This window comes from Equus asinus, chromosome 15 (genome assembly GCF_041296235.1).
Source record: "Equus asinus isolate D_3611 breed Donkey chromosome 15, EquAss-T2T_v2, whole genome shotgun sequence".
Lineage (NCBI taxonomy): Eukaryota > Metazoa > Chordata > Mammalia > Perissodactyla > Equidae > Equus > Equus asinus.
In genome coordinates, this window is record NC_091804.1 from 22,372,697 (window position 1) to 22,398,068 (window position 25,372).

Sequence of the window (25,372 nt, forward strand, 5' to 3'; positions counted from 1 at the left end):
CCTGGCCTGCGCCCGCACACTTCTCTGCCTTCACTAGTGTCCAAGTCCACTTTCTCTTTCATACTGTGCTGTAAGAACACTAAACCACTTCCAGTTTCTAGACTATGATTTGCTTTCTCTTAGCTTCATGGCAGCACCTGTGCTATTTTCTCAGCCTAGAATGCCCTTGCCTATATCACCTGACCTACTGCTACCCATCCCTCTATATAAGCTTAGAAATCACTACCGCAGGAAACGTTCCTTCATCACTCTCTCCTGCCCCTGTGTGTGGTTGGTGCCCCTCTTTGGGCTTCTATACCTTCTATGCTTCTTTCACCTTTCCTAGAACTTGTCACCTCTTGTAAGTTGAAGAGTCCATCTCCCCTACCAACCTAAGCTGTCCTGGAGAGCAGAGAATAAAGCTTCGTTATATTGGGTCCCAGCACAGGCCTGGTGTGGGTAAGGACCATGAATATTTGTTGAGCAAACAAATGGGTTCCGTAATCTCCATGTTTGTGATTTGGGATCTTCCAAGATATGCATGCTTCCTAGTGTCCTGGGCCCCATGGCAGGCCAGCCCAGCATGCCGTGGCTCACCTACAGGCTCCAAGCCCCGGCCACAGGGCAATGCATGACCATGCCCATGACAAATGCTCAAATCATAGGCTGGTTGCTGTTGGCCCAGGAAGACTGTTAAAATTATCATCTACCACCTAGAGCTCCTTTCAAAGAGAGTAGACTTACGGAGTTATGAGGCAAAATGACTGGCATTCCTGGTCATGTTGTCATTTAGAGCTCATTTAGTTGCAATTAGGCAATGTGCTGGCCAGAAGATGGAGGTACCAGGCTGAGACAGAACTGGTTTTCTCCAGGGGACTCCTTGTTCATCTTGCTGAGCACTTGACAGTAGCTTGACTCACTCTCCCTTTTCCCTGAGAGCCAGACACTTCCTTGTTTTACAGATGACAGCTGGCCCAGGCCTCACAATGACCATGCACTATTTAGCCCTAGAGTTGTGATAGTGGGGAGGGGAGCAGGTCACTGTCCCATCACTACCACAGGCAAGTCCAGCTGGCTCACTGGCCAGCACAGTAACTGAGAAGGGAATAAATACCCTAAATTGCTTGAGGATGTTACTCCCAAATTGGGATGACTTAATTCCTTCTTCAGGGCAATAAGCGTCTTTAACCTCAACTGCGGTTTAGAATAAAGACTAGAAATGTTTTAAACTCCCAGTGTTAATATTTTTGCATTAAGGGATCTATATAAATGTGATACTTTAAATTCTTACAGTATTTCTTACAATATTTCAAATAATTTTGAGAATTCTAACACATTCTTGTACTAATTACAAATGTATATTGAATAATAGATTTAGACTTGTGATTTTAAGTTGAAATCTTACTCCATTTGTATTGACAGATCTAAAAGAACTCATGACTCAATGTATTTATAAATTTAATTTATTTCATTTACAAGAAACACATAAGAACTCAAAAGGCTTTGTTAAAACATTGCGACACTTACAGAGTGGCCCGGTGGCAAAGTGGTTAAGTTCACGCCCTCCACTTGTGGGCCTGGGGTTCACAGGTTCCGATCCTGGGTGCGAACCTAGCACTGCTCATCAAGCCACGCTGTGGCAGCATCCCACATAAAACAGAGGAAGATCTGCATGGATGTTAGCTGAGCAACAATATTCCTCAAGCAAAACAAGAGGAAGATTGGCAACAGATGTTAGCTCAGGGCCAATCTTCCTCACACACACACACACACGCCAGATTTGATACTTAAAAAAAGAAAGCGAATTACTAAGCTTATAAATGCAGTTTCAAATGTTCAAAGGAATTTAATTAACTAAGTTAATGGGACAAAAGCAGTGATTGTTAAAATTTACTAGAGTAATGAATGGAATTTTTTTTAAGATTTTATTTTTCCTTTTTCTCCCCAAAGCCCTCCCCCCCGTACATAGTTGCATATTTTTTTAGTTGTGGGTCCTTCTAGTTGTGACATGTGGGACGCTGCCTCAGCGTGGCTTGATGAGCAGTGCCATGTCCGCGCCCAGGATCCGACCCAGCGAAACCCTGGGCCTCAGAAGCCCAGCGCGCGGACTTAACCACTCAGCCTGAGGGCCGGTCCCATGAATGGAATTTTAAAATTTGTCAGTTGAAATTAAGGAAGAGCTAGGTTTGGGGATTTCTAATTTTAATAAATTGAATATTAGTTTTAAAAATTAACTGGAGAGTAATCTTTTCTGCTCATGAAAGCTACCCAGAGGACCTTTTGGAAAGGACTTAGAATGTAATGGTGGATCAGGGAACGTGGATTGGATAGAATGAAACCAAGAGGGGCCAGTAGTAACGCGTCCCATGGGCTGGACCTCTCGGGAGAATAAGGAACTGTTATGGTAGGCGTCACCCAGCAACAGAGTCATGGGAACAGAGAATGGGGGCCTAACATTGGAGTTTTGGGAGGTGGAGCAGTTTCTGGCCACAATATGGATGTGACCCAGGGAATGGGTGGCCGTTTGGAGAGAAAGAACTGTCATTAGAGATGAGAAGGAGGCAAAAACCTGACAACACATGCTCATTTTGGATGGGTCCAGTTTTGTATAACTCAAAGGAGGCACTGCTCAAGTAATCGTCTATGTGAATGGCTCCTCCTGGCGTTGGGCAGTGCACAACCTGCTCAGCCTTATGCGATGGTTCTCCTAAACCCTGAAGTCACCAAGTATGATGACAGAAGTACAGGTGGGAAGGCGAGACAAGATGTCAAATCCTTGGTACGCCAAAATAGCTCATAATTGTGGAGTAGTTACTATGCGCTTTGTAGTGTTCTAAGCACTTTCCCAATAACTCTGTGAGTTCAGTATTTTTATTATCATCACTATCACTTTACAGATAAGAAAAGCAAAAACGACAAAATCTGGTCCTGCCTGAGCACCTATGGTCAAAAGCGCCGCGCTCCATCTTTCAGAAAGAGCAAACCCTCCTGCCGCGCTCCTTGCGCGCGGCCTCTCACTGTTCAGGGCGCCTGCGCGCGTGCCCCGGCGTCCGCTTGCCCACCCCCCGCCCCCCGCGTAGCGGACGGTCACGTGCCGGCGTGTGGGCGGGGCCGCGCGGGGCCGCCTGCGCGCCTGCGCGCCGCGGGCTGACCGAGCCGAGCTTGCCGGGGCCAGCGGGCGCTGGGTCCCGCGGCCGTAGCCGCGTCTTGTGTCTGCTCCGCCGCCAGCCGGGGCTCGGGCCCGGGCTCGGGCCCGGGCCCCCGGGGCATGGCCCTCCGGAGTGCGCAGGGCGACGGCCACACCTCCAGCCGCTGGGACGGCGGCGCAGGGAAGACAGGTACGGAAGCCGGCCGGGGTGCCGAGGAGCGGCCTGCGGGGACGACGGCCTGAGGGGCAGCGGCGGCCCGAGGGGCAGGGACAGCTGTCGCAGGAGCAGGCTGGAGCGCCCGAGAGGGCCGCGGGCAGGGGGACCTGGGCGACCGCGCGCGGGGCGGCCGGGGTCGGGACGGCGGGGGAGGAAAGGGCTGGAGGGCGGGGTCGCGTCGGCAGCGGGAGAGCCTGGAATCGGGGCGCCGCGGGGTCCCCGGGGCGCAGTCCTGTCCCCAGTGGGAAGGGCGGGGCGGGGCCGCGTCCGGCCTCGTCGAGTCCGGGGGAAGCCGTGGCTCTCCCTGACGACCGAGGCCGAGCCGCCCGCCCGCCCGGCTGTCCGGCCACGTCCGCAGGCTCCGGGCGCCTCCTCCCCAGCGGCGCGGCGGGCTTCCCAAACTTCATTCATCGCTCGCCGTCCGCGTTTTCGCGGCGGGCGTGGACCACCGACTTCTTTCCATTGCCGCAGGACGCACCCCTTTGAAGGGTACAGTTCAGCGGTTCTTAGTCCGCTCACGAAGTTGTGCCACCCTCGCCACTGTCTAATTCCAGCACATTTCTAATTCCAAAAAGCGAGCCCCCCGCTCCCCGTTCCCCAGTCTGCGCAGCTCCTGGCCGCCGCTGTCATCTACTTTCTCTGTCCTGTGCCGCCTCTTTTAATGTGATTTAATGGTGTACAAAGCCATTCTATTTTTTATACTGTTTTGTGCTAAGCGGTAATTTCTATGAAATCGTGGTTTCGTTGTCACTATGTTTTCAAATACGTTTGACATACGTTTAATACAGGACAGTTAAAATTATTGATGTTTACTCTGTACCAAGTAAAATAGTGTTTTTCCCCCTGGGGAAGACTAAGGTAGCTTTCCCACTTTTGCATCCTCTGATGAGTGGTGCCCGCAGTAGAACCAACCACATATTCAACCCACGTACTTTGGTTGGTATCCACATCTTGTTTCTCTCGGCTTATTCCTGTTATCCCCTTTTTCTCCTATTCTGGTCCTGAGTGGAAATGGAGCTCGCTTCTCCTATTACTGCTCTGGGCCCTTTGGCCTTGTAGCCTTTTGCTGGTGTTGGTGTGACATCTGTCCTCATGACTTAGTAGTCAGTGCCCCAAATGCTATGGACCTTGTGACCTGTTGTAGTGCAGCTGTGCCCAGGTTGGGAGGCCAGTTTCCTTGATTTTGCTTCTCCGGACGAATGGGAGGAATTTAGAGATGAGAGCTTTTCTGTTTTCCCTTTTTGTTTTTAATCGTCTTGGAGAATTGGCAAAGTTACTAACGCTAGAAACTCCCCTGTGTAGAGTTTGTGATCAGATTGGTTTACTCTCTAGAATATTGTTCTCCGTGTTGGGGTAAAGCAGTCTATCTTAATACATGCTTGTCTCCATGTTTCAGGGGGTTAATGAATCTCTGCTAATTTGAGTAATCTTTGGTGAGACTAATTAGTACCTCCAGAAACGAAGTCTGCGTTGTTTTATTTTGTTTTTAATAGGAACCTTACTCAGAATAAGGTAAGGTTTCCTCTTCCACTGTCTTTCTTTGGTACAGATATGAACTTTAAGCATATATATATATTTTAAATTATTTTATTGAAGTTATGTTGGCTTATAACATTGTGTGAATTTCAGGTGTACATTATTATATATCGGTTTCTGTTTAGACTGCATCGTGTTCACCAATAGTCTGATTTGTATTCGTCACCATATGTATGTCCCCCTTTACCCCTTTCGCCTATCCCTCCCACCCCCTTCCCCTCTGGTAGCCACTAATCTGTTCTCTTTGTCCATGTGTTAGTTTATCTTCCACATGTCAGTGAAATTGTACAGTGTTTCTTTTTCTCTGGCTTCTTTTGCTTAGCATAATACCCTCAAGGTCCATCCATGTTGTCTCAAATGGCACAATTTTGTCCTTTTTTGTGGCTGAGTAGTAGTCTTTTGTGTGTGTGTGTCTATATATATGTACACCACATCTGTATTTCTTCATCCATTGATGGGCACTTGGGTTGCTTCCACATTTTGGCTATTGTGAATAGTGCAGTGAACATAGGGGTGCATAAATCTCTTTGAATTGCTGATTTAATGTTCTTTGGATAAATACCCAGTAATGGGACAGATGGATTGTATGGTATTTCTGTGTTTAATTTTTTGAGAAATCTCCATAGTGTTTTCCGTAGTGGCTGCACCAGTTTGCATTCCCACGCGGTGTATGAGGGTCCCCTTTTCTCCACATACTCTCCAACGTTTGTTTTTTTCTTGTCTTGGTGGATATAGCCATTCTAACAGGTGTAAGGTGATATCTCATTGTAGTTTTGATTTGCATTTCCCTGGTGATTAGCGATGTTGAACATCTTTTCATGTGCCTGTTGGCCATCTGTACATCTTTTTTGGAAAAATGTCTGTTCATATCCTCTGCCCATTTTTTGATCGGGTTGTTCATTTTTTTGTTGTTGAGTTACGTGAGTTCCTTATATATTTTGGAAATTAACTCCTTGTTGGATGTATGATTTGCAAATATTTTCTCCCAGTTGGTGGGTTGTCTTTTCATTTTGTTCATGGTTTCCTTTGCCGTGCAGAAGCTTTTTAGTCTGATGAAGTCCCATTTGTTTATTTTTTCTGTTGCTTCCCTGGCCTGAGTAGACATAGTATTCAAAAAGATACCAAACATAAATTTTTAAGTTAATTTCCAATGTCAACATCAGTTCAAGAGGTGGGGTAGGGAGGTGTCTGTCTATCTGAGGGGATCTCGCTCTCTCTCTGACTTACTCTTCCATTGTTTTGAGTAAGGCTCAGCATTGCTTGGTTTGAGATTAACTCTATTTAAAGATTATAAAGCTTTCTTTTTTTTTTTTAAGATTGGCCTTGAGCTAACATTTGCCAGTTTTTTTTTTTTCTTCTTCTTTTCCCCAAAGCCCACCAGTACATAGTTGTATATTCTAGCTGTAGGTCTTTCTGGCTCTTCTATGTGGGACACCGCCTCAGCATGGCTTGATGAGCAGTGCTAGGTCCGTGCCCAGGATCCAACCCAGTGAAACCCTGGGCTCCCCGAAGCGGAACACTCAAACTTAATCACTCGGCCACAGGGCCAGCCCCAAAAGCTTTCTTGATATGCAAGCTTAGACCAAATAATCAGTTTGGAGTTTTGCACTCTCACATAGGATTCCATTTTTAAGTATGTGGGTCGTCCACCTCATGTGAGTCACTAATACATATTTTGCTGATATGGAAAAACTTTGAGAAGCAGCATAGCAGTGCTCCTCCTTAGCCACTGTCCTTTCCCTGTATAGTATGTTCCCCAAGCCAGATGCTTTTGGAGATACCTTTTGCTCTGGGGAGCAGAAATCTTTACCTGGGTTCTATAGACAGAGTTGGGAGAGGTTTGAGACAGTGACCCGCTCAGCCGTCTTTATCTGAACTGTTCAGAGCTACACTTCAGTGCCTTTGTTAAAGTGATTGCTTTAATGGAGAGTAGGCCACGTAGTGCCCAGACCATTGCTTTTTCCTTTGTTGAATGAATTACTTTTCAGGCATCAGGGATTTATCTATAGCAGTGTCTTATATTTTGCAGCCAGCTGTAGGGTAGTCATTTCATTCTGTTGTGGTTGTGATAGCCAAGACCTCTCCTATAAAGGAATTTGAAAGCTATCAGCTTTGGAATATATAATACATCTCTCTTATAAGTGGGGCAAAAAAAAGCTGGAGAAGAAAGCGTTTCAGGGGGATTTGGATTACATATATGCTACCTTCAAATGAAATGTGAGCTTTTATCCCAAGCCCAAATACAGCATTCTCAAGTCCAGAAATGTGTGCCCTACCCCAAAGTCCGTATATAAAATTTATCTTAAAATAGGTAGTAGACGCTCACTTTAATCTTTTCCTGACCATCCCAAGAGTAACTCTGATCTTTCTCTTTCTGAGGTGACGAGGGTATGTGTAAATTAGTTGTTCAGTTGAGACTGCTAACCCCTTCTCCCTCATTCTGTACTCTAGCACGGTAACTTATCACTCTGTAATTTATACATCTCCAGCTACTGGAGTTTTCTGTTTTCTCCTCCTTTTTTATGTCACAGTGAGAGCATGTGTATTAGGTGCAATAAATATTGATGTGTTGGGGGCCCGGCCCGGTGGGGCAGCGGTTAAGTGCGCAAGTTCCACTTCGGTGGCCCAGGGATCACCGGTTCGGATCCCAGGTGCAGACATGGCACCGCTTGGCAAGCCATGTTGTGGCAGGCGTCCTACGTACAAAGTAGAAGAAGATGGGCATGGATGTTAGCGCAGGGCCAGTCTTCCTCAGCAAAAAGAGGAGGATCGGCAGCAGATGTTAGCTCAGGGCTAATCTTCCTCAAAAAAACCCCAAAACTTGATGTGTTGGGAGTGGCACACATGGGAAGCCTTCCTCACCTGCTGCTAACGTTAGTCCCTCTGATGTGGGACTGAGGAACGTGATGGTGGGGCCTTAACGGGCAGCAGCTGAGACCCAGAGCTGAGCACCGTCCTACCCTGAGAAGTACCAGCAGCTTTAGAAAGAGGCCAAAGCGTCTACGGGCCTATTTAAAGTTGTGCAGTGAGCATCTTCTTAAGGCTATGGGGGAAATAGTGTCATTTACCAAAGGCCAAATTTTTCCAAAGGAACAATAGCTAAGCTAAATTAATTATTCTATTCTGCACATGTTTATTGAGTTACCACAGAGCACCAAAAATGAGAAGATAGTAGTCAATTTTGAAATGCAGGATTAAAAATAGAGTCGAAACAGAGTGTTAAGAGAGATAAGTATTGGAGCTGTGGTTTAGGTTCAGAATTAGTTAAAATTCTTGCAGATTATTTGCCAATACCTCATGGAAATGCAGCTGATTGCAAACAGTGTTATTTTCCCCAATGGTTTTCCTTTCCCCCAGATTGCTGAATAACTTACTTGGAAAGAGGGGCAAGGTAGATCTATGTCTAAACAAATTGAGGAAAGTTTTCCACATTCTAGCAAATAGGTTAACAAGATTTCTCAGTGTCAGCTCACCTCACCTGGTGTTCAGTAGTCCCATTTGAGTGTCTTAATTTGTGATGTGTAGAAAGTACAAGGGCACTCTAAGTAAAAATAAATAAATAAATGAAATATCTGGTGGATTTTTTAATTTGTTGGAAATTAACTTAATTCCTGCTCCTATTTTGTCTCAACCTGTATTGTTACATAAAAAGTCTTCTCTGTTTCCTGCGTGTCTGTGATCCCTTTTTGAAGACATACAGTCTTCTCTTCCAAAGGAAGGCCCTTCACCCAAAGTAAACTGCCCCCCTGTCTTCCCCTTGGGTCCAGGATAAAACCCAGACTCCTTAACAGGGTAAATCAGGCCCAGACTCTTCTATGAGCCACGTTTACTGCAGCCCTTTCTGCCTCTCTTCTCTCCCCTTGACCCAACAGTTCAGCCTTGCAGAATTTCTCCGATTTCTGGACACGATGTTTCTTTCCTGTCTTTTCCAGATACTCTTTCCTCCACCTGGGATGCTCTCCCTTCAATACACTCTTTGATGTGCAAAGTTTTCTTTAAGAAGCTACCAGAATATATTCTTGAGCCAGCCCTGATGGCCTAGTGGTTGAAGTTTGGCATGCACCACTTTGGCGACCTGGGTTTGCTTCCCGGTCACGGAGCCACACCAGTCCTCTGTCAGTAGCCATGCTGTGGTGGCAGCTCCCATAGAAGAACTGGAAGGACTGACTTACAACTAGGATTTACAGCCATGTACTGGGGCTTTGGGGATGGGGGGAAGAAAAGGAAAAAAGGAAGATTGGCAACAGGTGTTAGCTCAAGGCAAATCTTTCCCTGCAAAGAAAAAAAAAGAATATATTCTTAGTGAAGCCTTTCCTGATTGCCTCAGAAGTAGTCATTCGTTCCTCTGGATTTTCATAATTGTTCGTGATTCCATTATATATAATAATTGTTTGTGTCTCTCCCTACTGTAAGCCTCTTAAGGCTGGCAGGGAGTCATGTTCATCTTTTTGTCCCCAGTATAGTGCTTAATACAAGTAGATGCTCATTAAATGGTGGACTGATAATTGATGGATAGACTAATGGACAGGTGGATGGACGGCTGGAAGGACACACCCAAGCCAAGAGCTTGAAGCACCTTGTAAACAAACATGTGGCTAGTTGGGTGCTGTGCTGCCAGAGGGAATTGGGACTTGATTTTTCATGATTTCTAGGTAGAGTTACCATCCAATTTAGCATCCAAACTGGGACATTTTTCAGAGCGCGGATAGCAGGAGGAGTTTGCTCTGAACAATTATGCCAAGATTATAGGCGTAAACCAGGAATGTCTCAGACAAACTGGAACAGATGGTCACCCTACTAGATTACTAGGGAAATAACGTCTAGCCAGGAAAACAGGTTTACCTGGGTGAAAAGTCACCTGTGCTATTTTCCTGTCTGCACCTCCACTTGCATGTGACTCCCAACCAGTTGGTGCCTCTGTTTATATGGTTTATATGTCGCAGCTCTCTGAGGTAGGTAACCAGGACCATTAGTACCAGTTTTCATTTGTGTTAATACTATGCAGCTTTGTCATGGAAACAATTTGTAGACTTTTGTCTCAGAATAGAAAATTACTGAGGAAAGCTCCTTAGTGTCCCTCAAAAACCTAATCTGCCTTCCAGTGTTAGTCCCTCCTAAAGCCTGACCAGCTTCCAGTGTTAGCTTCCACTTTACGTTAGCCCAGGGCCTTGCACCTAGTATGTGCTACATGAGTGTTTTTAATGAGTGTGCATACTGGTAAATGAAAAGGCCGTGTGTTTCCTGTCTCCAGGTCTTTCTTCTGTTCTCTCTGCCTCCTCCCAGCCTCTTGAAATCCTCCCCTTGCTTTTCAAATTGCACTCTTGAGTGATGCCTTCTCAGATCAACCCGACCCACAGCAGTCTCTGAGCTCCTGGGGTCTGCACATACCTTTCTTTGGAAGTTAGAGTGCACTGCTTTGTGACATCTCTTCGGTGAGGTCTTTTTAAACTTTTCTTGTGTTTGCCATTCCTAAAATTAGACATTCTTCAAGAAAACTCTGAGAATGTATTACCCCATTATTTTAAATAGAAAAATTATAATATGATACACATCAACCACAAACTCAACCAGTTTCCTAAAAAGTAATTTAAACACAGTAAAATGCTTGTATATAAATATCAAATTACCATATAACATGTAAGATGCTTCAAACATTCCTACCTGAACACGAGGAATTCATGTGGATGTTAAGGAAGAGTTACTTTGTGTGCAGTGTCGTGCCTCTCTTACCACCAGCCACAATGGAGACCCAGGTATGCCCTGTGACATTCTGCTTTTGAAAATGTCTCTATGTGACTCTGATGTTTCACCAGTTGTGTTAACATGTAACTGGAGACTTTTTCCATGTGTGGTTTTGTTAAAAAATGTGTTGAGGGGGCTGGCCCCGTGGCCGAGTGGTTAAGTTTGCACGCTCCACTGTGGTGGCCCAGGATTTCACTGGTTCGGATCCTGGGTGCGGACATGGCACCACTCATCGGGCCACGCTGGGGCGGCATCCCACATGCCACAACTAGAAGGACCCACAACTAAAATATACAACTATGTACTGGGGGGATTTGGGGAGAAAAAGCAGAAAGAAAAAAAAAAAAGATTGGCAACAGTTGTTAGCTCAGGTGCCAATCTTAAAAAAAAAAAAAAAAAGTGTTGGATTTTGGTGACTTACATAGACATTTTTCCTCTATAAACAACAGGAAAAAAATTATTGTATTAAGAGATCTGTATGCTTTGTGAGGTTTCATATTAAGAAAGAACAAGCATTCTATGAGGAAAACATTAGCAGTAACTTAGATATGCCTGAATTTACTGAGCATTTATTATAATTGTAATTCCTTGGTCGTTACCTACACAGTATATCTCCTTGGTATTTTGCACATCATGTGGTAATTAAATATCTGTAGATTGACTTTAAAAATACCTGCCTAGGTGCCGGCCCTGTGGCCTAGTGGCTAAGTTCAGCACACTCCACTTAGGCAGCCCAGGTTCAGTTCCAAGACATGGACCTATACCACTCATCAGCAGCTGTGCTGTGGCAGTGTCCCACATACAGAATAGAGGAAGGTTGGCACAGATGTTAGCTCAGGGTGAGTCTTCCTCAAGCAAAAAGAGGAAGATTGGCAATAGATGTTAGCTCAGGGCCAATCTCCCTCAGCAAAACAAAAACAAAAACAAATACCTGCTTGTACCTCAAACCAAATGAGATTGGGCCCTGAATAGAAAATGTACACATGCCGAATATGTGCCTAATGCCTTTTTCCCATTTATTTTGCAGACTTTGATGCCAAAAGGAAAAAAAAAGTGGCAGAGATACACCAGGCTCTGAACAGTGATCCCACTGATGTGGCCGCCCTTAGACGCCTGGCTATCAGTGAAGGAGGGCTCCTGACTGACGAGATCAGGCGTAAAGTGTGGCCCAAGCTCCTCAATGTCAACAGCAGTGAGCCGCCTCCTGTGCCAGGTAAGGGGGAGGGGCAGTGCTGCTAGGGGGCTCGTCTAGCAGGCATGGACACAAGGATTCTGGGACCTGAGGTTTATATGCCCACTTTACCCCAAGAGTAGATGAGGCAGTCTACAGCATTTTAGGGTATGCTTGGGCCCCCTCTGAAAATAAGGCCAAACTGATAAGGAGAATTTTATTCAAAAATAAAATGAGCCTTTATTAGGTAAGTAGTTAACTTTTATTGAGTAGGTTGGGGAGTTTATTAAAAATGCATATTCTGGTCTGTATTCACTTAGAGGTGCGTTGTAGGAGTCTGTATTTTAGTAAGCCCGCCACCTAATTCTCATGAAAATGGACTGCATTTTGAGAGACATTAGGCTGTGGGGAGAGATGATACCTTTAAGGTCCTTAAAAAAAAAAACAAAAAAAGTTTTATTGGGAAATACTAAGATCCTTTTAAATTCTAAAATTCTCTGTAATTCTATGAAAAGCTGTTACGTAACTAGTTTGCAAGGACCATATAGTAAAGGGAGTTTCTTGGAATACAGTGCAAAATACAAAAGAAAGTACTGCAGAACAGTGAATGCACTTTGTCATTCATTCACTCACCAAACTTTTTTTTTTTAATGCACTCTTTTTTGTTTTTTCTCCCCAAAGCCCCAGTACATGGTTGTATATCCTGGTTGTAGGTCCCTCTAGTTCTTCTACGTGAGATGCTACCACAGCATGGCTTGATGAGCAATACGTAGGTCTGCACCCAGGATCTGAACCAGTGAACCCTGGGCCGCTGAAGCAGAGTGCACGAACTTAACCACTCAGCCATCAGGCCAGCCCCACAACAAACATTTCTTACTTTCCTGCTTTGTATGGCAAAGTCCAGGTGCTGGGGATTCTCTCATTCATTTGGCTATTATTTATTATTTGGCTAGATATTATAGTTGTGCTCCTCTTGTGGGCCGGGTACTGGAGATGTACTACAGCCTTTTCTGATAAAAACTTCACAGTGTCATGGTGTAGCTGAATACATGTGAAGTTGCCGCTTGTTATTATCTTTGAAACTGACTGCCTCAGAGCAGTCAGCTTTTTTTTTTTTTTCGCTGTGGAAGATTTGCCCTGAGCTAATGTCTGCTGCCAGTCTTCCTGTTTTTTGTATGTGAACTGCCATCACAGCATGGCCCCGAGAGGTGAGTGGTGTAGGTCCATGCCTGGGAACTAAACCCAGGCTGCCGAAGTGGAGCACACTGAGCTTTAACCACTAGGTCACCAGGGCTGGCCCAGCAGTCAGCTTTTTGTTGGAAGGAAAAAGCATTGCCTTATTATTATTATTATTATTATTATTTTGCTGAGGAAGAGTCACCCTAAGCTAGTATCTGTTGCTAGTCTTCCTCTTTTTGCTGAGGAAGATTCACCTTGAGCTAACATCTGTTGCTAGTCACTGAGGAAGATTCGCCCTGAGCTACCATCTGTGCCAGTCTTCTTCTGTTTTCTTTGTGGGTCGCCACCACAGCGTTGTGACCAACTAGTGGTGTAGGTCTGCACCCAGGAGCTGAACCCAGGCTGCCGAAGTGGAGCCCGCCAAACTTAACCACTAGACCATGAGGCCGGTCCCAAGCCATTGCCATATTCACATTATAAATCCTGAGATGATACTCTTCTATCAGATTCCAGATTTCTCATATCTTTATAAGATGAAGTCTGCATGTGGGGGAGTGTTGCGTAGGCTCCTCTGGTAGCTTTCCTTTGATTCTGGTTGTGAAGGAAATATGCACTTGTTATATATATATAACAGCTAGAGACTGCCTCCTTTCATACTGTATTGGGCTTATCCACTGAACACAAGTACTATCTCCTGTTTGCAATCTTAGTTTTAGAATTTCAGCGTCAAGAGAAGTTAGGTTTTTCTTTATATTAATTTTCCTCAGTACCCTTTTTGAACAGCTCAGTGCTCCCTAGACTTTACAGATGTTAGAGTATTTTCAGTGGCCTCTGGTTTCTACACTCATGATCTTACTTGATCTTAACAGTAACCTGAGAGGTCGATATGGAAGGGACTGTCCCATGTTACAGATGTGGCCTTGAAATTCAGAGCAGTTGCCCAGTGGGGCGCAGTGGCAGCCTACGGCAGGCCCCGGCCTCCAGACTGCTCCTCTGCACTTCCACCTCACTGTTGCCCCTGAGCAGTCTGTGTCCCTCCTCTTACGGCCATCATGATTTGCATCAAACAGCATGTTTGGAACTAAATCGGGGATTCCTCTCCAAATGTTGAGTCATGAGTCATGTCGTCTTCGGGACAAAGCTGAAGTACGTCCTCCATGCCTTTGGTGTCATACCAGAATGTTTTGTTCCTGATCTGGCTTCCCAGACGTTCCTACAATAACATGTTTCTTTTCCTCTGACAGAGCAGAACCTACGACAGATGAGCAAGGACTACCAACAGGTGCTGCTGGACGTCAGGCGGTCCTTACGGCGCTTCCCTCCTGGTGAGGAGCTCTGGCAGTCTTGCCACCTGGGGGTTTCTGTCCCACTTGCACTTACTTTCTTGTATTGGTGCTTGCCAGTCCCAGGGAGTTTCCACCCCAGTGACCTAACGTGCAGGACCCGGCCTCCTCAGGGACCCTTTGTATTCCTGGTCTGCCGAGTCATTCTTTTATTGACTTGGTTGTGTTCAGACCCTCACTGCGAAAGCCTGAGGCAGAACTAGTCTCTCTTGGCCTAGACATGATGAATGCGAGTAGAGAGTTTTCCGTCCTTTCAGAGCTGCAGAAGAGACTTCATCGGGCTTGCTAGTCCCATCAGTCTGGCCTTAAAGAGCAGATTGGAGGGACTGGCCCCGTGGCCGAGTGGCTAAGTTCTCGTGCTCCGCTTTGGCGGCCCAGGGTTTCACCAGTTCAGATCCTGGGTGTGGACATGGCACTGCTCATCAAACCATGCTGAGGCAGCGTCCCACATGCCACAACTAGAAGGACCCACAACTAAAAAATACACAACTATGTACTGAGGGGCTTTGGGGAGAAAAAGGAAAAATAAAAGCTTTAAAAAAAAAAAAAAGAGCAGATTGGTTTGGAAGTGGGCACTAACAAGAGCTATTTTTTTGTTGTTGCTGAAGATTAGCCCTGAGCTAACATCCGTGCCAACCTTCCTCTATTTTTTTTTTTTTTTTTGAGAAAGATTAGCCCTGAGCTAACATCTGCTGCCAATCCTCCTCTTTTTACTGAGGAAGACTGGCCCTGAGCTCACATCCATGCCCATCTTCCTCCACTTCATATGTGGGCCGCCTGCCACAGCATGGCTTGATAAGTGGTGTGTAGGTCCACGCCCAGGATCTGAACTGGTGAACTCTGCTGCTGAAGCGGAGTGCATGAACTTAACCACTACACCACTGGGATAGCCCCACAAAAACTATTAATATCCTCCTCTGATTAGACTTAGAAATAGTGATATCTTACATTTACATATATCAGGTCCCTTGGATTGCAAGGAAGGCCATTCCCTGCATGTTTAAAAGGCCTGTTCCTAAAATTGCCTCCCCATTCCAGAAGAATGAGAAGAAAGACCGTTGTCTCCGTTTCCACAGTGAAGGAAACTGGGCAGCAAACCTCATGTTTATGGTCTATCTCTCATCCTGTGACATCTCCACCTTTAGGTCCATGTGGAGAGGAGAAGTGTTAAAGGGAACAAGAGCTTCCAAACCCACTGCTCCCCTTCTCTGTGCCCGTGCTCCAGCTTGGATTTTGTCTGTTAAAGGGCCTTCTTTCACCCTTGCCTACATCCCTGCTCTCAGGAGAGGCTCTTGTGATTCCTGTGTAGCCAGTTGCCTGCCATCTTGGTTTTGATAAAAACATATGTCCATGGTCAAGTTCCTTTTCTCTGTCCTGCTGGTTTGAATGAAACTGCACAGGACAGATGCCTCCCATTTTCCCCTAGGGAGCCTGTTTTCCTTCTGGACCCCTTATTCCTCTTCCACTTATGTAACAGCAGTCTGTGACATTCTTTCTGTAGGCTGAACTTTCCATGGGTTTCATATTCTTTCTCCATTCATGTTCCTCTGGGCTTAGCTGACCACTCTTCTACTGAGAATCCAAGCAGGGTTTAATTTTTTTCTCTCACTACTTTGATGACGTTGCCTATCCGTAGTACTTGGTTTACACCATTTTCTGTTTTGTTTTATCTTTTAGAATATGCCTTTTTGAGAAGGGGTGGGGTAGATATGGACGAGAAAGGAGCTTTACTTTCATTTTAAACCCTCTGATCAGTTAAGTCTGGGCCCTTACGTTGGCTGTTATTGCTCAAAATATCTGTTTTTAACTGGAAAAGCTAATGGTATAGGAAAGCTGTCCTGTGTGCCGTTCTTCTAAAGCAGCTCAGGAGCCGGCCCCGTGGCCGAGTGGTTAAGTTCACGCGCTCCGCTTTGGCGGCCCAGGGTTTCGCCTGTTTGGATCCTGGGTGCGGACATGGCACTGCTCATCGGGCCACGTTGAGGCGCCATCCCACATGCCACAACTAGAAGGACCCACAACTAAAAATATACAACTGTGTACCGGGGGGCTTTGGGAAAAAAAGGAACAAGAAAATCTTTAAAGCAGCTCAAGGCCGAGGTTTGGCATCTTTGTACTAAAAGCCGGGTGAACTGCGGAGCTGGACGGACCACTGCCGGTGATGTGGATTAAGGCTGCCCCAGCTAGAGAAGCCCAAGGTGACCTGGCCTACATGCCAAACTATATGACCTATTTTTTTTTATGGTATGAATTAGGACTGCCCCAGGGAGAGAAGCCCGGGGCATCCTCACCTGCATGCCGATCTATATGGCCAGATTCGTATCTAAAGTTATATGACCGCACAATAACCAGACCCCATCTGCACTGAAATCATTTAATGACTTTTTACATCATCTTTTCTTTTTTTTTCCAGTAAAAATAAGTCACGTACCCATGCCTTATAAAATTAGCCCTAACCCTCAACTCAGGGCAGCAGCAGGAGCTCTGACTGCCCGTGGGGCTTGTCCCCACGCACCAGCTCTGCCTGCCCATTAGCCCTGTCCCCATGCCAGCGGGGGCAGCAAAAGCGGCAGCAGCAGGAGCTCTGCCTGCCCATGGGTCCTGTCCCCATGCCAGCGGGGACAGCAGCAGGAGCTCTGCCTGCCCATGGGCCCTGTCCCCATGCCAGCAGGGGCAGCAGCAGAAGCTCTGCCTGCCCATGGGTCCTGTCCCCATGCTATTCCACACTATTCTCTAAATGAAAGAGCACTACTGCCAGATCTTGAGAGTCTAAGAAATCTTTCTTTCGACTCCTTGGCTCACCGACCCCGCATCACCGGCACTAGCGCATACTCGGAAGGAGCTCCCGAGACAGGCCACATCTTTGGATCCAGGAGATCAGTCATTCCTGTGACACTTAGTTTGATTTAGAGGGAAACAGGCAACTCTTAAATTTTTTGTTTTTATATAATTTCATACCTACAGAAAAGTTTCAAAAATAGGATAAAGAATTCCTCAGATACCTTTACCCAGATTTCCTTATATGTTAACATTTTACTGTATTTGCTTTATTATTGCTTTCTCTTTGTTCTTCTTCATACACACAAATTTGTTTCTGAACTACTTAAGAATAAATTATAGACATGATGCCCCTTTAGCCCTAAATGTTTCAAGGTATATTTCCCCAAAACAAGACTGTTACATGATCACAATACACTTATCAAAGTCAGTAACAACTTTGAAAAATACTGTTATCTGATCTACAGATTTTATTCAGATTTCACCGTTTATCCCAGTAAAGTCCTTTATAGGAAAAGGAAATAGAAATTCATGCATTTACCAATCAGTCATCCTCTCTCTTTTCTTCCCTTAATCTGGAGTAGTTCCTTTGCATTTTATGACAGGCCGGTTATTTTATAAAGTTTCCCTCGAGTTGGGTTTGTCTGGTATTTCCTCGCTTTTAGATTCAGGTTTATGCACTCTTAGTAGGTGCTCTCAGCGCATCTCATCAGGAGGCACATGCTGTCAAATGGTCACACTGCTGGCAACGTGAACTGTAGTGACTTCGTTAAGACGATATCTCCTGGGTCCCCCCACTGTAAGGTTGCTAGTCTGTGGCTCTTTCCAATGTGTTAGGTGGTGTCAACGATGTGTGGATCTTGATAAATGTTACCAAAGTGTTTGTGATTTATTTTCTTTTATTAAACACTTTCTCTGAAAATGTGTTGCTGTCACCTCCTTGTTACTAGGCTGCTTGCCGTGTTCAAGTGCATCTCTCCCTGCCCCCCGCCCCCCGACAGGCATGCCGGAAGAACAGAGAGAAGGGCTCCAGGAAGAACTGATTGACATCATCCTCCTCGTCTTGGAGCGCAACCCTCAGCTGCACTACTACCAGGGCTACCATGACATCGTGGTCACGTTTCTGCTGGTGGTAGGCAAGAGGCTGGCAACATCCCTGGTAGAAAAATTGTCTACTCACCACGTCAGGTACCAGTGCAGAGGAACGTAAGAGGCTGGGTAACACTCCTCAAGCCCCCTGGGGATAACTCCTGAGCCCCTTTTCCAGTCAGTGCGTTTGGTGGTTTGAGCCCCATTCCACCCCCCTACCCCTGATCTAAGTGTTCGGTCTGACCAAGCTCATTGAATTCTCTCCCTCTAGGGATTTCATGGATCCAACAATGGACAACACCAAGCATATATTAAACTATCTGATGCCCATCATTGACCAGGTGAATCCAGAACTCCATGACTTCATGCAGAGGTACATATGTGTCTGCGTGCACACACTCACACCTCCCTGGAGCCTTCTCCTGGCCCTCGTTTCTTCCTCACAAGTCTAGCTCAGTTGCGTCATCATCTTATGTTGATTAGTGTTAAGTTCTTCCGAGTTGTCCTTTCCAGTTCCCAGCGATCTGGATAATGCAGTTCTGTACACAGCCTTGGAGCACTTTTTGGGTGCTGTGGTCTTTGGGGATATAAGAGATGTCACAGCCCATGCTCTTAAGGAGTTTACATTTAGTGGGGAGAGGCGGACAAGGTAAGTGTCCCAAGGTAGACTTCAAGGTTCTTGCCACAAGAGAGTTACAAAGTTGTGTAGGATCCAGAGGCGAGAAGGACAGGGCCATCTGTGGGTTGTTTTATTCACCAAGTACCAAGAAGAAGAAATATTTCTTTCATATAATTTTTTTTTCTCTTCTCTTTAGCTGGAAATGTGTCCTTGGCTGATGCTTCTCTCTCTCTGTCTCTTTTTTAAAAAATAATGGCTATGTCTTAAGGTGTTTCAGTCGTCTCACGTTCACTGAAAATTTAATGTGGCTATGTTTTCAAGCCTGAGAATGTGTGCCTGTGCACCCAAAAGAGGTGTGACTTTCTCAGAAGGAAAATCGTGGGCTAGTTCTGTGGAAACAGCTTCTTCTTGTTCCTGTAATTGACATTTGTTGGTCGTTAGGAGAGCATCCAGTGAGATGAGGCAACCAAGGCCCTAGTGTGGTATTACTGTCACGATGGTGGGTACATTTTAAGGACTTGGTATTTTCTAAGAAGATGCTGAATTCCTAGGTGACTGAATTTTCCAGAAAGCATATTTCCCAAGTGCTTCCTTCTCACAGCACTGATGACAGAGAAGGCCCAGAGAGAAGGAAGGGATGACTCAGCAGGGAACCTAACATCTGGATTTCCTTGCTCCTAGTGCCGAGGTGGGGACCATCTTTGCTCTCAGCTGGCTCATCACCTGGTTTGGGCACGTCCTGTCTGACTTCAGGCATGTTGTGCGGTTGTACGACTTCTTCCTGGCCTGCCACCCGCTGATGCCCATTTACTTTGCAGCTGTGGTAGGTACAGGCCAGGAGCCAGCGACTAGGCTCACCATCGTTCGTTCCAGCCAGATCATTTTCCCTAAAGGCAAACCTGGTGATTGTGGAAAGATGCAAAACATGGCATTTCCCAGGCTGATGTCCCTGGACACTGTTCTCTGCACTGTTAATGAGAGAGTTGTGGGGGAAAAATATTTCGTATGAAAATAAGTTTGGGACATGCTGGTTAAACAAAGTTAAACAGATTTGTTTACTTTGTGAGTCTTCTGAACATTTACAATTCTCACGTGCATTGTGAATTATGTGTTCCTATTGACATCTCCTGGAACTAGTACAAACTGCCAACTCCGGGTTTAAGAAAAGAAAAGGTGTGGTATTACAATACAAAATTGAGATTACAAAAAAAAAAAAATTTCTGGGGGTGAGGGTCCAGTTATTAGAAGGGCTTGATTCACCTGGGGCGGAGGTGGGGCCTCACAGGCGATCTTCGTTACTCTGTAAAGGAGGCAAGACTGTTCTTTCCGCTGTTTTGAGCTGTTTCTTCTGTGCTGGAGCTCCAGGAATCTCCAGTGATCCCTCTCCTTTTCTTCCTCCTGAAAGAATCTCCTCCATTCAATTGGTCAGCCTTTCACATGACGGGCTGGAAGTTTGCCACTAAGAGGAAGGCCAGCCCAGTAGGAAAAGCACTCAGATATGTACAATATTACTTCCTCCATGGATACAGGAGTTTGCCAGACATTTAGGGTGAACTCTGTCTGTTCCCAGTTTAAATTTATCTGTAAGGAGAATGAAGTGCAAGTGGCCAAGGCCCTGTATGTTCTGGTCTCTGATTGATGCAAGGCCTTGCTCCCCACAGATCGTGTTGTATCGAGAGCAGGAAGTCCTGGACTGTGACTGTGACATGGCCTCGGTCCACCACCTGTTGTCCCAGATCCCTCAGGACCTGCCCTATGAGACACTGATCAGCAGAGCTGGAGACCTCTTTGTTCAGTTTCCCCCGTCTGAACTTGCTCGGAAGGCAGCTGCCCATCAGCAAGCCGAGAAGTGAGTGAGGCCAAGGCACTCGTCGAGCAGGGGTCTTAGCTAGTGAGCAGAAGTGATGGAAGGTTGTGTCCGGTGGGGACAGGGCTGGGGAGATGTTTCCAGAGACCTAAGCTTATGCCAGTGGAATCCCCACTGGAGACTTGATGCGTCGTTATCAAGAAGAGTTTTCTGAGCGATGGATCGCTCTGCCCGCAGCCCATTTCATCTAGTTTGTCTATTTTTCTCTCCTTCTTTCATACCATCTCCTCTCTGTCTCCTTCCCCTCTGCAGAACGGCAGCCTCTACCTTCAAAGACTTTGAGCTGGTGTCAGCCCAGCAGAGGCCTGATATGGTGCTGCGGCAGCGGTTTCGGGGACTTCTACGGCCTGAGGATCGAACAAAAGATGTCCTGACCAAACCAAGGACCAACCGCTTTGTGAAACTGGCAGTGATGGGGCTGACGGTGGCACTTGGAGCGGCCGCTCTGGCTGTGGTGAAAAGTGCCTTGGAGTGGGCCCCAAAGTTTCAACTGCAGCTGTTTCCGTGAATGCCAGAGAGGACCCTTCCTCCTATATTACTTTAAGGTCTCACCTTCCGTGGAAGGGTTGGGAGGGTGGAATTTCCTTTATTAAAAGGGTTTCTGTCAAGGGTTTTCTATTCCTGCCGTCCCCCCCTGCCCGTCTATGGTTTGCCTTTGCTTCAGAGGCCAGTAGCAGAGCCTGCCTGACACCGGCACCTGGGTGCCTGGGCACAGAACTCTCCCCTCCCTCACAGTGGGCTCCTGAGTGGGCTCTCCGCTGCCTCCTCTTGTGTTGGAGGAAATGGATTTCTTTAGCTCCCAGCTGCTTTTGGGACCCGCTGGGCCTGGTTACTGGGGAACCTCTTGGCTACCGAGTACTAAGTAAGCTGGACCACTGAATGCCCTCCCCGCGCCTCCTCCTGTTCTGTCTGCTGCATCCAGACAAAGAAGGAGGGAGCTGCTGCTAAAGAAGTGGGACCTTGGCGTGAAGGCGAGGGGGCAAAGGCCGCAAGCCCAGGAACAGGATTGCCCTTCTTGGAGCAGCTCCCTTAGCTGGTCAGAAGGCAGAGAGACAGATGTGAACTAGGTTACCAGGTAGATCCTACCTAGTTTCAGCCTAGAAGTCACTGGGCATTTCCAGTCAGATGGGAAGGAACGTTAAGTTTTAGGGCCCAAAGACTGGTTTTGCCTGCCCTTTTTCTGTTCCCTGTTCCCTTCCACAAGCCACACAACGTTGCTTATAAAAGACACTTTTATTACTATTTTTAGAATTACATACGCCCAACAGGTAAAGTAACCTCACTTTAAAAATAATAGTTCCTTCATGGAAAAAAAATAGTTCTCATCAGAAGGATGAGGTTCTAAGACCCTGAAGTTCCCTTTCCACTCCATTATTTAACATTTCACTGAGCCAGAGTTGCTCTTCGTAAACAACCCCACCCTTCCGCGGTGCCCACTTGTCCAGCTTCCCTTCTTCCTGTTGTCCTTACATCCTCCTTCCACTCCCAAACAGGCCCCCACTCACTACCCTGGCTTCGCTTTTTTGGTTTGGTTTATCTCCTCAATTGCTGGTCTCTCCTTCCTGGTTGGAAACGTCATTGGAAACTTGTCAGCACCAGAAAGGAACAGACTGCAGCCTGGAGAGAGCGGGAGGAGCCTGGGACAGCCCCCTGCTTCCTGAGGGCTCTGCAGGCCTCGGGGCCAAGGCGGCTCAGCCACTCCTTCTGGGGCTGCTTTTCCTGTAAGCAAGGCCGGGTTTGTTTTAAATTAACTCTGGCTTGAAAAAAAAGTGCCTTTTGCTGCTTTAAAGAATTAGGGTGTATAGTATGAAGCAGCCATGTACTTTGCTTTTCCAGGTCTCTCTCGGGCACCGTTCTCTCTTGGCAGGTGTTTTCTTAAAGTGAACATGCCAGAAGCACTCTACCCCACCATATCCAGACATCCAGGTCCTCCCCACAGGCGCGCTGTGTGCAGAGTGGAGGGCATTGAGCTCGCAGGCAGCCAGCAAGCCCGGAGCAGTTAGCACAGGAGACTACACTGAGTTACACTAAGCACTTTAAAACCAAAAAAAGCTCAAAATGATGTGTGATTCTCCATATCGGGAGTCCCACCTGGGGTGAGTGTGATGTGGGTGGATTAACCTAGAAAGTGGTGGATTCATCAAGACAGAGGCAGTTCTTCCAGGATCCAGAGGGGATGCTGTGACAGATATTCCCAGTCGTCTCCACAGCAAGTTTGTCCTCTGGTCGTCTGTACAGTGGGGCAGAATCGGCCCCTCCTGCTGCAAGCACTCGGGCCTGTCTGTAAACACTCAAGGAACTGATGGGGAGGGGCAAGCAGGTGCACGTTGTCAGGGTCCCAAAGCCACAGCTTTTGGGATCCCAGGAAGCAAGTAGCATTTGCTTCTGTTGTGGCCTAGGAAGGAGAAAGTTCATTTGTTTTATAGTTTTGCTGACATCAGGATTCTCCCTGCCAATGAGAAGCAAGCATTATCTTTTTACCTTTAGATGGTTTACTATTCTGTAAAGAGTATGTGTAAATATTTTGTACAGAACCCTGTATGAAATAAATAGCCTATTGTGGTTACTAACCTCTTCTGGCATTCCATCCTTATGCACTTCTCGTTGGGAGTGGACTCTGGTCTTAGGCATCTGGCCTCGATGCTCCCGTGCCTCCCCCCTCGGCCTGGGACTGTGCCGTGGTCGGTGGACTCCTGGTTGGCCTCGACTTGCTGGCGAGCTTGGGCAATACCTGCAGTCCTGCTTCTATTTCACCTGCAAGTATGACCTACACAGTCCAGCTGCTGCCCAGGGCCACAGGTCACAGTTCAGCAGCATGAGTGGTGTGGGACATTAGATTGGGGTGATCTTGACTATTTCTACACACTGTTCTGGGGGTGCCTTCAGCTTTAAAGGCTGATGTTCAGTTTTGGAACCCAACCAGAGCCTGATGTGAAAGCAAGTTTGCTTCCACGTGTAATTTCCATCCACAAAGGAGCTGTTGAGAGCTGTTCTTGCTAAGTAAGCTCTTCCAACATCCTCTCAACATGCCCAGCTGTTGGGTCGTGGGAGCCCAGAGCAGTGCCAAGTGCCTCCACCCTGAGGGTGGGCCAATCACGGAGGCAAGAATCCATGTTGTTGGGGATGTTTATTCATGTTTCCCTGGCCCAGAGGGGAGATGTCAGAGGGGCCAAGGCTGAGCTGGCATCACCCACCTGCTCCTTGACCCTGTCCCACACCATAGGCCAGCTGCCCATGCCACCCTTTGATCTGACTCATGGAGTACACAGGACCAACCAGGACACTGCCCTGCCTCGGGGAGCTCACACCAAAGAGTTGCATTCAAGGAACAATTTGTCATAGAAGTTGATGGTTGAACGTAAAGAGCAGAATTTTGATAACTGGAAAATTGAAGGAAGGGTGTGTGTGATAAGAAGTATTTGGTTTGTGTCCCAAGTTCTCCTAAAACCCTTGGAATTTCCTGAGTGATAGGAGTGCCTTTTGTTGTTCATGATTCCCTTTTGCTCCCACCTGAGTTTATGCTAATGAGGGGCCCCGAGAGAGCCTCAGGATGGGACTGGTCACCAGATGGACCAAGTGATTCGAGCAAGGGAACTTTGAACCCCACCCGGGTGGAGAGGCTGGAGAACGGAGCTCTACAGAAACTTGATTCAGAGATGGAGCGCTTCTGGGTTGAACAGAGCAGGTGCTGGGAGGATGACTCACTTTGGGAGCTCTGCACGCCCCGTCCCCTGCCCTGCTCAGCTCTGCCATTTGGCTGCTCCTGTGGTATAGCCTTTATAATAAATCAGTAAACGTAAGTAAAGTGTTTTCCTGAGTTATATGAGCCCTTCTAGCAAATTATTGAGCCTGAGTGGGGTTGTGGAAACCCCCGAATTTCTAGCTGGTCAGGCAGAGGGGTGGGTCCCTGGCTACCCTAATTGTGGCTGGACGTGCAAGAGGGCAGTCTGAGACTGAGCCTTCCACTTGTAGGATCCAGTGCCGACTCCAGGTAGCTAACGTCATAATTGAACAGACTTGTTGGACACTCAGCTGGAGTTGTAGAAATGCTGTCAGAAAGTGCCACACAACAGGGAAGGCTGAGGGAAGAAAAGTGTAAAAATAATGGCTGAGTAAAAAGTGTGGGTGTTTTGTAGAGAGATGGAGTGTCCAAGGTCAGTGGAAGGGCACTCGGGTTCCAACCAGGGACAGCTTTGAGCACTGTGGGAGGGAATTGGGACTCTCTCTCTAGGTGATTTGCCAGGGAGGATGGGCCGTGACCAAGACTGGGTTTGGAGGGAGAATCCTTGGTGGCATGATGGCAAGTGTGTTATTCCTGGCTGTGTGCAAGTCTCAACGTCTTTGAGACTCACTGTCAACATCAGTAAAATAGGGACAGTCCCATCCCATGTGGATGGTTTAATGAAGTGACGTTTGTGAAAATGCCCCGCACTTGGGCCCCCCATGCTCATCCCGGGATTAGTGGTGACTGAAAGGAAGAATAGGCCAGACGCTTCCGCCAAATCCAACCCAGAGATGATGAGGCCTGGCTTTCGCTTCTTTCCTCTGCCCTGCTGTCCCCTCTGTGTTTTCGCTGCGGGCTCCCACCGCCTTTTTTCCCTGTCCTCACAAAGGCCCTCTACTTGCTAGGAGTCTTTTCTCCAGGCTGACGGATGGGTGGAACTGGCCCAGCAGCCTTTGTGAGCTGGCAGGCTGTGGGCTTGCCTC

At 46.9% G+C, this 25,372-nt stretch overlaps 1 protein-coding gene and 1 long non-coding RNA gene across 2 annotated transcripts; one reads left to right on the top strand and one right to left on the bottom strand.

Annotated features, from left to right (window-relative positions):
* Window positions 1-3,055: 3,055 nt before the first annotated feature.
* On the top strand, window positions 3,056-23,235 carry TBC1D20 (TBC1 domain family member 20). The gene is made up of 8 exons (XM_044748759.2): window positions 3,056-3,317; window positions 11,650-11,835; window positions 14,217-14,297; window positions 18,092-18,278; window positions 18,451-18,552; window positions 19,480-19,621; window positions 20,460-20,647; window positions 20,918-23,235. Exons 1-8 carry the CDS (start codon window positions 3,248-3,250, stop codon window positions 21,171-21,173), a joined length of 1,212 nt encoding a protein of 403 aa, XP_044604694.1. The 5' UTR covers window positions 3,056-3,247; the 3' UTR covers window positions 21,174-23,235.
* On the bottom strand, window positions 21,880-24,583 carry LOC139040314 (uncharacterized). The gene is made up of 2 exons (XR_011494605.1): window positions 23,237-24,583; window positions 21,880-23,060 (listed from the first exon to the last, which is right to left on the bottom strand). It is a non-coding gene; the product is annotated as an uncharacterized lncRNA (long non-coding RNA).
* Between the last annotated feature and the right edge of the window lie 789 nt (window positions 24,584-25,372).

Bases quoted from the DNA above. Each gene is read 5' to 3' on its own strand.
- TBC1D20 (XM_044748759.2), top strand. From the start codon at position 3,248: ATGGCCCTCCGGAGTGCGCAGGGCGACGGCCACACCTCCAGCCGCTGG. The intron at 18,279-18,450 runs GTACCAGTGCAG...CTCTCCCTCTAG, and splicing joins TTGTCTACTCACCACGTCAG to GGATTTCATGGATCCAACAA. The intron at 18,553-19,479 runs GTACATATGTGT...CCTTGCTCCTAG, and splicing joins CTCCATGACTTCATGCAGAG to TGCCGAGGTGGGGACCATCT.